This window comes from Myxocyprinus asiaticus, chromosome 29 (genome assembly GCF_019703515.2).
Source record: "Myxocyprinus asiaticus isolate MX2 ecotype Aquarium Trade chromosome 29, UBuf_Myxa_2, whole genome shotgun sequence".
In the NCBI taxonomy this organism is placed as follows: Eukaryota; Metazoa; Chordata; class Actinopteri; order Cypriniformes; family Catostomidae; genus Myxocyprinus; species Myxocyprinus asiaticus.
In genome coordinates, this window is record NC_059372.1 from 22,444,248 (window position 1) to 22,459,432 (window position 15,185).

At 35.8% G+C, this 15,185-nt stretch overlaps 1 protein-coding gene across 1 annotated transcript in view; it reads left to right on the plus strand.

Annotated features, from left to right (window-relative positions):
- epha2b (eph receptor A2 b) overlaps positions 1–15,185 on the plus strand; it is a 40,704-nt gene that overhangs the window by 14,679 nt on the left and 10,840 nt on the right. The window contains exons 4-15 of the mRNA XM_051662045.1: positions 4,725–4,880; positions 5,114–5,449; positions 6,123–6,247; positions 6,369–6,555; positions 8,365–8,464; positions 8,927–8,982; positions 9,126–9,251; positions 10,104–10,289; positions 13,624–13,685; positions 13,846–14,055; positions 14,216–14,365; positions 14,482–14,675. Coding sequence (XP_051518005.1) covers positions 4,725–4,880; positions 5,114–5,449; positions 6,123–6,247; positions 6,369–6,555; positions 8,365–8,464; positions 8,927–8,982; positions 9,126–9,251; positions 10,104–10,289; positions 13,624–13,685; positions 13,846–14,055; positions 14,216–14,365; positions 14,482–14,675 — 1,888 coding nt within the window. The remainder of the gene's footprint in view (positions 1–4,724; positions 4,881–5,113; positions 5,450–6,122; positions 6,248–6,368; positions 6,556–8,364; positions 8,465–8,926; positions 8,983–9,125; positions 9,252–10,103; positions 10,290–13,623; positions 13,686–13,845; positions 14,056–14,215; positions 14,366–14,481; positions 14,676–15,185) is intronic.

A 15,185-nucleotide genomic window follows, 5' to 3' on the forward strand; every position in this document is an offset into this window, starting at 1 on the left:
CCATAAGTCCTCTCTACCCTATGACCTCGCTCTGCCATTTTTGCAAATGGGCCAGTTTTTCTTTCCTCCATCCAGTTCGTCCAACATTCGCTTTCTATGTCCGTACATGCTTTCATTGGCTGCCTTAGGAAGGAAGCAACGCGTCAGCCTTGCGCTTCCTGCTTCCTGTTGTGTCTGAAATACAAAGACAAAGCCCCTTGCACTTAACCGCATTCATATTGTATTTTGGAAAGTGAAAAGTTCTCTTAAAATGCCACATTAGTCATATAATGCAACAGACTACAGTTTTATTGTGTTCACTAATAGCTATATTTAAAATATGATGATATTGGAATTTAGTTTGAAGGATAGAATTCAAAGTAATTATTCTAATTTAAGGGGGTTTTGAAATAACTTTGAATCCAATATACAAACCCACTGCTAGAGAAACTGCACTTTTGTGTAATTGTACTTTTGACTCAAACTTACTGTGTGACAACCAGTGTTGGGTTACTAGTTACTCAAAATAAGAATCCACTACAAATGATTAATTACTTCTAAAAACAATTATCAGATTACTTTACTGATAACTTCTCTAAAAAGTTTTCACATTATTAATTATTTTACTTTTAAGTTACTTTCTTAATCACTTTGCCTAGAAATGTTTTTGGTTTTCGGCTTAAAATTCAAAATGTCTATATTAGCTCATTTATTGTCACACACCCTTCAGCTTTCACAGAAATGCTAACAGACGTATATATGAATGCATATTTTAAATGTGCTATACATATTACTTTAGTGCAACTAATGTAATTAATTGAAAGACCATAACTGTAATCTGATAACAAGAATTAGAAATATAATGTTATGTTACTTTTTTGACTAAAAAGTAATGATATTACAGTAACTAATTACTTTGTAATTGGATACACCCAGCACTGGTGACAACAATGATATATAGTTACATTTAACTGTAATATAGCCTATTTAGATATTATTATTATTATTATTATTATTATTATTATTATGGTATGCGGTATGTATTTAGAAGTCAACATTTGTTCAATAAAAGAAATATAAAAAATATAAAGCCCCTTGCACTGAACCACATTCCTGCTGTATTTTGAAAAGAGAAAAGTTCACTTAAAATGCCACATTAGTTATATAATGTAACAGACTATAGCTTGAAGAGTAAATAGAACTGATTTGACACACTATAAGAAAAATTTTGTCTGGTATCTTAAAAAGTTGCTTCATGTGAGTCAAAAAATAGGATTTAAAGCAATAGTTCACCAAAAAAATTATTTCTGTCATCATTTATCTAAGGCTGTCATTCTTCCAAACATGTACTTTTGTATTCCACAGAAGAAAGAAAAACATATGGTTTTGGAACAACATGAGTGTGAGTAAATGATGACATATTTTTTTTATTTTGGGGTGAAATATCCCTTCAATACTATTGAATCAAAACTCGTACTGCTCAGATCTACTTTTCTGATAAACAAAAAGCCTTTCGAAAAAAGTTTCAAGTCATTTATTCTCAGGACGTTGTTTGGAGAATACTTGAGAAATTATTTTGTAAACTTTTGTATGCCATTGCATTAAAGGATTAAAGAAGAACTCTAACGCTAGAATACACAATCCTCCAAAATGCCGGCAGCTTTTTGTCCTTGGCTGTTAAGAAGCCAGCCAATATTTTATCGCGTCATGTGGCATCTACACTATTCGAAACAAGTGTTTTCCCTCTCTCTGCACTGAGTGGCATACCGTGCCTGTTGTCCAGAGTCAATGGGCTGCTGAATGTTGTGCTAGACCCTCACATGTGGCCATGAGGCAAGCGAGGGGACTTAAGAATTTGGTGATTACCAGTGGAGAGCCGGAGGGGGTGCAGTAGGCATTTGAAACAGGGTTCGCAGCTGCAGCTGTTCGGCCCCCTTTCTCGGTGAATAGGACAATTCTTTTTCTTCTCCTGCTCCCCCTTTTCCTTTCAAATCCCTGCAGGACTCGTTATCCCTCGCTCTGTCTCTCCCTCAGTCCCCCTGCCTTCCACACCGTCCCCACCTCCACAGAGAGGCGAGTTAATGAGTTGCAGTAAAGTCTCCACAACAGCTGGCACAGAAACGGGATGAGGAGTTGACTTGAAAGGAGGAATAAATAACACATTGGCTCGATGTTCGCTGCCACACTGAATTCTTTTCATGCTGAGAGTTTTCTTTTGAAATAAGAGAATGCGTGCTCTCAAATATTAGAGGTAATGTATACTGCCGTTAACCCCCTTCCTGTGAGAGAGAGCAAGTGGCTCAACCCAAAACAAGGCCTCAATTGATACAAAATACTCAGGAAGGAGGAAGCACCCAACTCTGTAATTATAACTGTTTGGCAAATCTTTAGATAACAAACCATTAGAAAATGGAAACAATAATTTGGCTATTGTGTTACAGAAACACAAAGTATTTGGACACTTTTTACCCAATTTTTAAAATGCATGATTGTGTTTATTTTAGATAACAAAAATCCAATCGTTTATTTTAAAGAAATATTTTTAAGAAAAACATTCTCAAAAATATATTTGTTTTTAATGATAAAACAATAGATATAATTTAAAATTATATAACAAAAGTATTGTGCCACTTTCTGGTTGTTAACTTCATACAACCACTAAAAGTTTTCAAAGTTATCAAGTATTAATTACCAAGTTGGTAACTGGTTAAAATTAACCACGAAAATGTTTTGTGTGTTATAAATGTTCGTAAATCTTGCGCTTTCATTTATGTAATTTCTTTTAATAATAAAATATTATATATAATATATTTTATATTATATAGAATATTTGATATTTAAAAATAATATTTTTATTTTATTTTAGATTTTCAGTAAAATGTAAAAACAAACTATTAATAAAACAGCAAAAATGTAAAATATGTAAAAGTGTAAATTTTTTGAGAAAAGGTCAAACATGATTTATCTGCAGAATGCATTAAGTTTACTGAAAAAGGGAAAGCAGCTCCATTGAAAATACCAAACCAGTACACTTGAAATCAACTAAATACATTTATGTTTGATATGAGAACATAATTATATTGCATAAAGTCCAAGTGATATTCAACACAGACATCAAAAAGTAATATGATCATATTACCATAAAAATTTTCAAATGGTTCCGACTTCTTACGGATGGTGTTCACTCAACGTGATTTTTACTGCTTGCTCAACTGACCTATTTAAAATGAGCTAATGTAACAATTCTTTAGCATTTGGTCTCAACTTAATTTAATTGTGTGCAATCTAAATATATATATATATATACACATACATACAGTATATATGATTCATTATTTTAAATTTCCAGTAAAATAAATTAATAAAATGTAATTAATTAATGTTATGAATTTAGAACATTTAAAACACATCTGACAACTTGCCCCAATAAAATGTGATAACTTGGGCCGACCTGACATGTCTGGGCAAGTTTATGAAACAAAAAAAAATACTTTTGTCCTTAGAACAAAGTACCAAATTACCAAAGAGCTAGTTATTATATTATTTGAAGGATAGAATTCACATAAATTAATCTGATTTATGAGGATTTTAAACAAGGTGTTTGAAACCAGCAAATGAAACCACTGGTAGAGAAATCATTTGACAGTTGACATTTGATTAAATTCTTATAGTTTCTGAAATATAGCCCTTGTGACAACTTCCCATATCTGGCCTCGATCTACCCTATATTATTATTATTTTTGTTTATTTTTTGGGGGTGGGGGGATTTTCTCCTTTTCTCCCAATTTGGAATGCCAATTCCCAATGTGCTCTAAGTCCTCGTGGTGATGTAGTGACTCACCTCAATCTGGGTGGCAGAGGACGAATCTCAGTTGCCTCTGCATCTGAGACCGTCAATCCGTGCATCTTATAATGTGGCTTGTTGAGCGTGTTACTGCGGAGAACTAGTGCATGTGGAGGCTTCATGCTATTTTCCACTGCATCCACGCACAACTCACCATGCGCCCCACTGAGAGCGAGAACCACATTATAGTGACCACAAGGAGGGTAACCCAACATGACTACCCACCCTAGCAACTGGGTCAATTGGTTGCTTAGGACGCCTGACTGGAGTCACTCAACAAGCCCTGGATTTGAACTTGCGACTCCAGGTGTGGTAGTCAGCGTCTTTACTTGCTGAGCTACCTGGGTCCCCCTACCCTATATTATTTAATTTTGTATTAGAGTAATTATAGAATGTGGTTCGTTAACAGAAACCAACATTCTTTTCATTGAAAACATGAAAAACTTCATGTACGCCAATATTGGCATATGTAATACAAAATAAATCCAGACAGTGAACTTAGTTGAAAACAATGTTTGGCTTTCTAAGAAGTGTTTGGTCTCCTTTGTTATGCGCAGCATTCGTGCTGTCTGTTGGTTTTATGTGTTTTGTTCTGTTTTCTCTCGTGGTGAAGTTTTGAGAGCGAAGGTACTGGGCTGGAATGTGGGATGACTGGTCCTGTTTACAGAGAATGGGGGGGATGGTTCACACAGGATGAGTAGGAGTGTGCTTAGTCTTGCTCGGTCAACTTTGAACACTCTTGCACAAAGTAAAAAAAAACAAAAACATCCACTTCAAAGGATGTTCATTTGCTGTGTTCATACACAGATAATCACTTGACATATATGCCAAGAGCTGTTTAATTGCAATGTCCTCTCATCCTCATCCAAGTTGTCATACATGTGTTTTTTTTTTTTTGCAGAATGTCAGCCAGGTTTCTTCAAATCTTTGGTGTCCAGTGAGGCCTGTAAATCTTGTCCAGAAAACACCCAGCCCTCGGGCCCCGGAGCCGCCAGCTGCTCCTGTATGGAGGGTTTTTATCGGGCACCTGAAGACCCTGAGACAGCCGCTTGCTCTGGTGAGAAACTTTCACGATCAAACCGTCATTCTGCTTTGCACATCCATCCACTGGTGACATAACCTTGTTAGCACCCTGTCACTTACAATATCATACATACAATATCCTTCCTTATCTACCTTTACAGATCTTTACCCATGTCACTCCTTTCTTTAGGGATTAACTAAAGCATCAAGAGCCTGTTTGAACAGGGGAATAGGTAAATAATAGGCTTCTGCTCTTTGTCTACTCAGGTTTACCCTCTGCTCCTCAAAGTCTGGTGGCCACCACAGCTCAGATGGCAATAGGCAAGCTTCAGTTGTCATGGAGGCCCCCTGCAAACACAGGTGGGCGCAGTGATATAACATACACCGTGGTGTGTGAACGGTGCGATGGGAGAGTATGTCAGCCTTGTGGTGAGAAAGTGCGTTTTGACCCAAGCAACACGGACCTGAAGGAGACCAGAGTAACTGTAAGCGAACTGGAGCCCCATCTGAACTATACTTTCTCCGTGGAGGCAAGGAGCAGAGTGTCGCAGTTCAGCAATAAGAGAGCCATCAACAGTATCAACACAGCATTACATTATACAGGTCAGTGCTCTTATTGATTAACAGGATTCCCAGCATGGTCATGGAAAACCTGGAAATATTAGGGAATTTTAAAATTGTGATTTCTAGGCCTGGGACAGTCGTAGAAATTAGTCAAATCTTTCAAAAGTCATAGAAATTTCTATAGCAACTGTAAGATTTTCTAGTTATATCTCATAATAGTTTTATATCTGTTAATAGTTAAAAGTGTGCCTGCCATGTACATTTGTACCATACGTCATGTAACATTTTATCAGCTAGAAACTGCCCTTCATTGGTACAATGTGAGTAAAAATCCATTAATCATGAACTACTGGAAAAATCATTGAAATTTATTGGTCAAAAGGAATGGGAGCTCTAAATTAATGGAATAGTTCAGCCAAAAATTAAAATTCTGTTATCATTTATTCACTCTCATATTTAGGCAAAACGTAAGCCTTAGTCACCATTCACTTCTTTTTATGGCCAAAAGATGCAATGAATGTGAATGATGACTGAGGCTTACATTCTGCCTAACATCTCCGTATGTGTTCCACGGAAAAAAGAAATTCATACAGGTTTGGAATGACATGAGGGTGAGTAAATTATGACATAATTTTCATTTTTGGCTGAACTATCCCTTAGAGGACTTTCAGTTGAACTTCATTGAATCTTTGACCCTTTTGTTTTACCCCAGATCCCCCAAAAGTGACCTCAATGCACCTAGTGGAAAGTGGTCCCACCAGCCTGTCACTGCAGTGGTCTGTTTCTCACCGCGCCAAGCCAGTCGCCACCCGTTACGAACTGATGTATCGCAAGAAGGTCAGGCACAATGTTCGTCTAAAGCTCAAATACTTCACTGCAAATTCTGATCTTCTGATCTTTGATATTGGCATTGTTACTCTCCATTTAATCATATTCCTTTCCATTGTCATTCCCAAAGGAGAATGATGAGGAGAAGGCCAGTGGAAAGGTGACTACCTACACTGTGCTGGTGCTGGAAAAGAACTCAGTCCAGATCAGTGATTTGGCTCCTTCAACTGTCTACTTGTTTAAAGTCCAAGCTCTCAGCCCAGAGGGCAATCCGGGCAGCTACAGCATGGAACAGGAGTTTTCAACACTTCCACAAGGTAAACTAAGTAAAAATATTCCATTAAAGGAATATTCCAGGTTTAGTACAAGTTAAACTCAATTGACAGCATTTGTGTCTTAATGTTGATTAACACAAAAATTTATTTTGACTTGTCCCTCCTTTTCTTTAAAAAACAAACTGAAATCTGGGTTCTAGTGAGGCCCTTACAATGGAAGTAAATGGGGCCAATCAGTAAACATTAAATTTTAGTGTGTTAAAATCACTTACTAAACTTTTCTGTGTAAAGTTATAGACAATTTTACAACTTTGTTGCTATGACGATGTAATGTCAACAAACCCTAAAATTACTGTACAAATTATGATTTAAACAACTTTTCAGCTCAAATAATACGTTAATGTATTTAACAGAATCAATGTAAGTGCTTTAAAAAATTATAAGCTTCACATTTCACTTCCATTGTAAACACCTCACTGTAACCTCAATTTTTGCTTTTTTTAAAGAAGAGGAACCAGTTGAAATACATTTTTGTGTTAATCAACATTATGCCACTAATGCAGTCGATTAAGCTTAACTTGTATCAAACCCAGAATATTCCTTTTATTAAAAGACTTTAAAGACCCCATTAAATCAAAAGAAAAGTTTTATTGCATTAAGTTGATGTGTTTTACTTTGAGGCCACCTATATGCTACTGTACTTCGAAAATTTGACAAAATTCACTTTAACCCTTTAAGCTTGGATGAAAGGCCAGTGAGGAAAAAAATTATGATCAAAATATTAATAACCACAGTCTTGACCAACACAAAATAGGTACCGTTTGAAAGCTTAGAAGTTCTACTCTGCAATGCATGTAGGCATTATGACCAAATCCGAACAAGTGCTTTGAAATTTGCAGACAAACCAGAAGTGTTCCGTTTTGATAATTTTGCACTGCACATAGTATTGTAATTGGTAAAAACACCAAACTCATCAAATAGCCATGTGTCATATGTTGTTGGAAAGCTCTCAAAGAGTTGAATACATCCAACCTATTTATTTTACTCACAAAAAAATAAAAATATATAGTGAGTAACAGCTAAGTATATGACTTTGACATACATGTTTCATGTGAACAGGTGTTGCTCATATGTAGCATTTTTGCTTATAACTTCACATAAAATAGACAGAACATAAGATATCACATAACATTTCTTAGAGGAGGCGATTATCTTTAAAACAAGCCCACACACAAATTAATCAGATACATAGATCATTATATATCCCACACGAAGCACAATGTGCACACAGCATTTGGCTATCTGGTATCTTGCTATCTGGCTACGAACACATTAGCTTTCCTGGATCAGATGACGTCAACAAAACAAAAGCAGTTAAATTTTTGCCCCAAGTTTTTTTTTTTTTTTGGTGACCAAAAATATTGATGGCTCATCTTGCACTACACAGATTTTCATCCAATCAGATTCTCTTTAGAATGAGAATGTCCTCCCCCCAATACCACCTGCAAATGACTAGCAAGTAGCAAATACTGGTTCATGGTTGTGACGGAACTAAAGTCTATTGGATAATTACAAATAGACAAAAAATAATAGACAAGCCCTTCCATATGTCTCACCCAAACTTGCTGGTTCAAAAGGAAATAGATCAACACAAGAAAAAAAAAACTGTGCTAGTCAAACAATTTCATGGGGTCTTTAAAATGTTATAGTTTGTGAGTGTAAATTTATAGTGCAACAATGTATGTGTACTTAAGTGACATAGAATGTCTGTTTGGTCTTTTGTATTATGGAGTGTGTTTTTCCATTCTTAAGTAACTTATTTGCCAGACCGCTTTGTTGTTGTTTTCTCAGCTCTTCAAAAAGCGGGAAACACAGCAGTGATCCTCGGGGCAGCGGTTGGAGGAGGCGTCATGCTTTTCATCGTGGTAGTGGTCCTGCTTCTGCGAAAACGGTAAGAAACAAGCACTCAACGCACACATCAGAGCTTTGTCTTCCACTCATTCTTTCCAGGCATTCCTTTTCTTCCTTCGTAAATGTTCATTCAATGTTCCCTTTAACTGGAATTGCTCCTCACCACTTTAAAGGAAGAATCAGAGTTGAATACGACTTGTCTGTTGACTGCTCAGTAAGTGTACCTTAACAAGAGGCTTGTTTCAAAGGAAATGAATCAGAGAGGGATTATTGTGTGAGATAAGAGGCGTTATGGGTTTGAGGCTATAGCGGTTCTGAGAAAGTGCCTGTGATAACCCAGACCTCTGTCACCACTTGGCAAACACAACCGGCTTTTTATCTAAGCACTCCTCGACTGAATGGAGCCGGTCCAGTGCTAGCCACTCTTCAAACTCAAGTCTGAAAAGAAATGTGTCGGTTTGCTGAAAAATAGAGCCCTCATTGAGTTGTTTTTCTTCTACAGCCGAAGAAACTCTCACACAAGGCAAGGGCCAGAGGACACCTACTTCTCCAGCCCAGGTTAGTGGCATTGAATTTCATTTGGTGGCTTTCCACTTTTAGAATCCCCTTCCTCCCTGTTGAAAAGACCAGCATACTTACATGCTTTTCCATGGTCTTGTTAAATGTTCTCTGATCTCACTGTCAAATTCTCTTCAATCTAGACCAACTGAAGCCATTGAAGACCTATGTTGATCCTCACACATATGAAGACCCCAACACGGCAGTGCTCAAATTTGCCAGCGAGATACATCCTAGTCACATCACCAAGCAGAAAGTCATCGGAGCAGGTTTGAACATTTGTGTCAGTTTGACAACACACTGTGGAGCTATTTTGAATGCAGTTTGGGGAAAGGGAGGGCTTTTCCCCCTTGGTGCACTTCACTCATTATTTATTTGAAGTTATGTTACAGTTCATTGCAAGTGACAGCTTTTTTACAGTTCATTGGAGTGAAAGCTTCAACAAGGCTCAAACCAGAAATTGTCTGATTCAAGCTCTACATGTTAGAGCTGGAATATTTTTACTGTAGCAGTTCTTCCCCTCCAGAGACCGTTTTTTCCCCCTCCCAATGTCAGTCAAATTGAATCAGTGTTGTTTTCTTAACTTGCTCTGGAGCTTTCTCAAATCCCACATGGAGTAGTGTATTGCTATTAAAAAACCCCAAAGTTAATTAATCATGACTTAAAAATAAAACAAACAACTGCTAAATCAGTCCTAAGTCTCAAGTGTTTATAGGATATACCTCAAACGTCAAGCCTCCCTGGCCTTGAAATGAGAAGATCAGTGCAGTGTGGTCACGTTTGCCCTGTTAAGCCTCCCACAGGACATGGATCTTGTCAACTTTGTGTCTGCTTGTTGTACACGGATTCTCATACCCTTACTGACCCCCTCCCATGAATCCAACCACTGTCTGTTCATAGGCATTTCTATGGCCTTATCTTCAGGTGCACATGGGTCATCCACATGCTTTTGTTTTTACCTCACCCTCTCTTATGCTGGATATCATTTCAAAGACTCCCCTCTGTGTTTTGTATTAACCCCTATATTTCATGAGACAAGATTAAGGAGTTATAGTTCGGTATGTTGCTTATCTGATGCCTGTATGCCTTTCTCTTTGGTCGTTTGTGTTGCTGTGCTGTAGGTGAATTTGGAGAGGTGTATCGGGGAATTCTGAAAGCTCCAGGTCGCAAGGAATTGCCAGTAGCAATAAAGACGCTGAAACCAGGCTACACGGAGAAACAGAGGCAGGATTTCCTTAGTGAGGCCAGCATCATGGGACAGTTCTCACATCAGAACATCATCCGACTGGAAGGGGTGGTCACCAAATGTAAGTACCGTTTAAAAGTGTAGTCGACACCTAATTTTTATTTTTTTTAAAGTTACGCATTTTTCTTTATTGTAATTATTTTTAAATAAATTATAAAAATAATTAATCATTTAATATAATTGTATACATTAAAATAATACAAAAATATAATATTTTAATTATTATGTTATTATAAATATTAACAAATATTTTAACCAAAATAAACAATTGAAATTATTATAATTCTATATAATTATTATAATTATATATTATAATTATGGATAATTATCGAAGTATAAATTCTGTAGTATTTAATTATTTATTATAAATATTTTTTAATTACTACAATAATTAATCTAGCATTAAGCTATCATCTTTACTACTCCAGCCACTGTGATAACTTGGCAGTGCGATACTGAAGATATTGTTGACTTTTGTAAGACAAATTGTTTATGTTCCTCATTTGTAAGTCACTTTGGATAAAAGCTTCTGCTAAATGACTAAATGTAATCATATAATTATCATTTTATACATTATTTTAAAATCATTTTTATTTTTATTTTGTTTATCAAAATGTTATTATAATTATTTGAAATGTTTTAACCAAAATAAATACTTTTAATTATTATAATAATATATTATAATTATGGATAATTATACAACTATAAATTGTGTAAATAAAGTATATAAATATTTTTCTAATTACTACAATAATTAATCATATAATTTCGTACATTATTTTATAATAAGTTGTATTTTTAGAATTTAAAATAATTTAAACAATTAAAATATTTTATTTTAATTATTTAACAATATTTTAACCAAAATAGATACTCTTAATTAATTATATAAATATATTAATTGTAAATTATCATTCTATCTATCTGTCTATCTATCTATATATCTATCTATATATAGTTGAAGTCAGAAGTTTACATACACTTACACTGCCGTTCAAAAGTTTGGGGTCACTTGACTGAAATGTTTCTCATGATCTTAAAGATCTTTTTGATCTGAAGGCGTATGCTTAAATATTTGAAATTAGTTTTGTAGACAAAAATATAATTGTGCCACCATATTAATTTATTTCATTACAAAACTAAAATTGTATTTAAAAAAAAAGTTTTTGAAATTGATGACTTGGACCAAATAATAAAGAAAAGCAGCCAGTAAGTGCCCAACATAGATGGGAACTCCTTCAATACTGTTTAAAATGCATCCCAGGGCGATACCTCAAGAAGTTGGTTGAGAAAATGTCAAGAGTACATTTCTGCAAATTCTAGGCAAAGGGTGACTACTTTGAAGATGCTAAAATATAACACAGTTTTGATTTATTTTGGATTTTGTTTAGTCACAACATAATTCCCATAATTCCATTTCTGTTATTCCATAGTTTTGATGACTTCACTATTATTCTAAAATGTGAAGAAAAAATAATAATAAAGAATGAGTAAGTGACATCAAACTTTTGAACGGCAGTGTAGGTTGAAGTCATTAAAACTAATTTTTTTAACCACTCTACAGATTTCATATTAGCAAACTATAGTTTTGGCAAGTCGTTTAGGACATCTACTTTGTGCATGACATGAGTCATTTTTCCAACAATTGTTTACAGACAGATTGTTTCACTTTTAAATGTCACAATTCCAGTGGGTCAAAAGTTTACATACACTAAGTTAACTCTGCCTTTAAGCAGCTTGGAAAATTCCAAAAAATTATGCAGATCCTTTAGACCAGTGGTTCCCAACCCTGTTCCTGGAGGCCCCCCAACACAACACATTTTGGATATCTCCCTAATCAAGCACACCTGATTCAATTGATCTGCTCGTTAGTGGAGACTCCAAAACCTGAATTGGGTGTGTCAGAAAAGGGAGATATACAAAATGTGCAGTGTTGGGGGGCCTCCAGGAACAGGCTTGGGAACCACTGCTTTAGACAATTAGCCAGTTAGCTTATGAAAGGAGTTGTACTCAATTGGAGGTGTACCTGTGGATGTATTTTTAAGGCCTACCTTCAAATTCAGTGCCTCTTTGCTTGACATCATGGGAAAATCAAAAGAAATCAGCCAAGACCTCAGAAAACAATTCTGGACCTCCACAAGTCTGGTTCATCCTTGGGAGCAATTTCCAAATGCCTAAAGGCACCACGTTCATCTGTACAAAAAATAGTACACAAGTATAAACACCATGGGACCACGCAACCATCATACCGCTCAGGAAGGAGACGCATTCTGTCTCCTAAAAATGAACGTAGTTTGGTGTGAAAAGTGCAACTCAATCCCAGAACAACAGCTAAGGACCTTAGCTACCTAAAACGTTAAACAATTTAAAGGCAATGCTACCAAATACTAACAAAGTGTATGTAAACTTCTGACCCACTGGGAATGTAATGAAATAAAAGCTGAAATAAATCATTCTCTCTACTATTATTCTGACATTTCACATTCTTAAAATAAAGTAGTGATCCTAACTGACCTAAGACAGGGAATGTTTTCTACAATTAAATGTCAGGAATTGTGAAAAACTGAGTTTAAATGTATTTGGCTAAGCTGTATGTAAACTTCTGACTTCAACTGTAATTATATAATAATACATTTTATAAATAAATTATATATATATATTGTAATGATGCTGGCAATGATAGGCAGACGATGAAGACGATGATGTGTGATGAACCCAAGTGCAGTTTATTATCAGTCGTGAAATCCAAAAACTGTAACTCCCAACGTGAAAAAAATAATAATACAAAAGCATGAACTTGACTTGATTGACTTGACTTGATTTGAACAATCCAACAAAGTTACAATGGCAAACATGAGGCTTAAATACATGGACAAGGGAGAAACATGACAATGATAACCAATGACAAGTCAGATGAACATGGAGGGAAACATGAAATCACATGACCATGGAAACAGGAACAAACATGGCATGGAAACAGGAAATAACATGACATGAAACCACATGACCTGAACAGGAACAGGAACTAAACTTTAAAATAAAAGACATGAACACAAAACATGAACAAAAACACATCTAGACATGACATATATTTTGTATGAATACATTTATACATACATTTTATAAATACATTATTTAAAAGTATTTTTGAAATTTGAAATTACAATATTTTATTATAATTATAATTATTTTAAAATAGATTCATTAATAAATTTTAATTATTAAAAAGTAAAGAATAATTTACTTAGATCATCTAATTATTTAAAAATATTTTAATAAATACATTACAATAAAAAAAAAAGTGTTGTTACTTCTGAATGTATTTCAGGGGAATTGGTATTTGCCTTTTATGATGTAAAACAACTCTGTACCTTTGTCTGTTTCTTTTTTTATAGTTAAGCATGCCATGATTGTGACTGAGTACATGGAAAATGGCGCTCTCGACAAATACCTGAGGGTACGTTTGTCAAATTAATTGCTGGAGACAGCAGAATTATAACAGATGACAATGGCATGTCATCTCAAGTGATTTAATAAATCAGATAAGTTAGTCTGAATTTCCTTTTGTCAGTTTCACAAAAAAAATTGAATAATTAAAATCAGATTTTTTTTTTAAGGATCATGATGGCGAGATGTCGTCCTTCCAGTTGGTCGGCATGCTTCGTGGCATTGCAGCCGGAATGAAATATCTCTCAGACATGAGCTATGTACACAGGGATCTGGCTGCCCGCAACATCTTGGTCAACTGTAACCTGGAGTGCAAGGTGTCTGACTTCGGTTTGTCACGTGTTTTGGAGGATGACCCTGAAGGAACCTACACCACCAGTGTAAGTTCACAGAGACATTCAATAAATTTGTGGTTGGAATGTTCTCTGAAGCTGTGCCTACCTCCAGATGTCTTTATTTGGTTAAAACCTGGTTATTTTTTCTGGATTTTCAGAAATTACAAGGGTTGTCCTGAATTGTTTGTATGGTTTTTTCCAATAGGGAGGAAAAATTCCTATTCGCTGGACTGCTCCTGAGGCCATAGCTTACAGGAAATTCACATCAGCCAGTGATGTGTGGAGTTTTGGCATTGTCATGTGGGAAGTCATGGCCTTTGGAGAGAGGCCCTACTGGGACATGAGTAACCATGAGGTATATCCAGGCCACTCCACACCAGCTTTGAACAGTAACTTAGTGTATCTGCTGAAGGATCTTCATCATATGAGCAAAATGTCTTAGATCTGAGCATTTGTGCTGTCCTTTGCTAGGTAATGAAGGCCATTAATGAGGCTTTCCGGCTCCCTGCTCCGATGGACTGCCCCTCTGCTGTATATCAGCTGATGTTACAGTGCTGGCTCCAAGATCGCTCCAAGCGGCCACGCTTCGGTGACATTGTCAGCCTACTGGACAAACTCCTCAAGAGCCCAGATTCTCTCAAGGCCATTGCAGACTTTGACCCTCGGTAGGAGCACAGCACAAACCCAAAACTCACTTTTAACCAACTCAGTGTGTCGAGGTGGTTTTTTGTCAGTTCCCCTCAAGTTCACACAAATGTCTTGGCAGAGTAACCAAAGGTGTAGTTCAACACATTAACTATAGTTATGTTACACTAAGAGTTGAAAACCAGAAAGTGTCCAAATACTTCATTTAGAACAATTGAGCACTTTACTACACTTTGAATGAAGTAAACTGATAAACACAAATTATTAATGGGATTATTTTTGAAAACATCTCCACTAAACAACTTTTTTCACAACTGCCTAAAACTTTTACACAGTACATGCCAGTTGCTTTGATGTTTTATTTTTTTAATGCAATGACATTCCTACATTTTCAAGCACGCCTTAAGTGTCAAAATGCCTTTTTGGAGCTACTATTCTCTGAATTCTTACAATGGCTTTTATGAAGCTTTCAAAACATGAACAGCAAGAAGTTGAGGCATGCACCATCTATTAGGGTGTGTTCACACTTG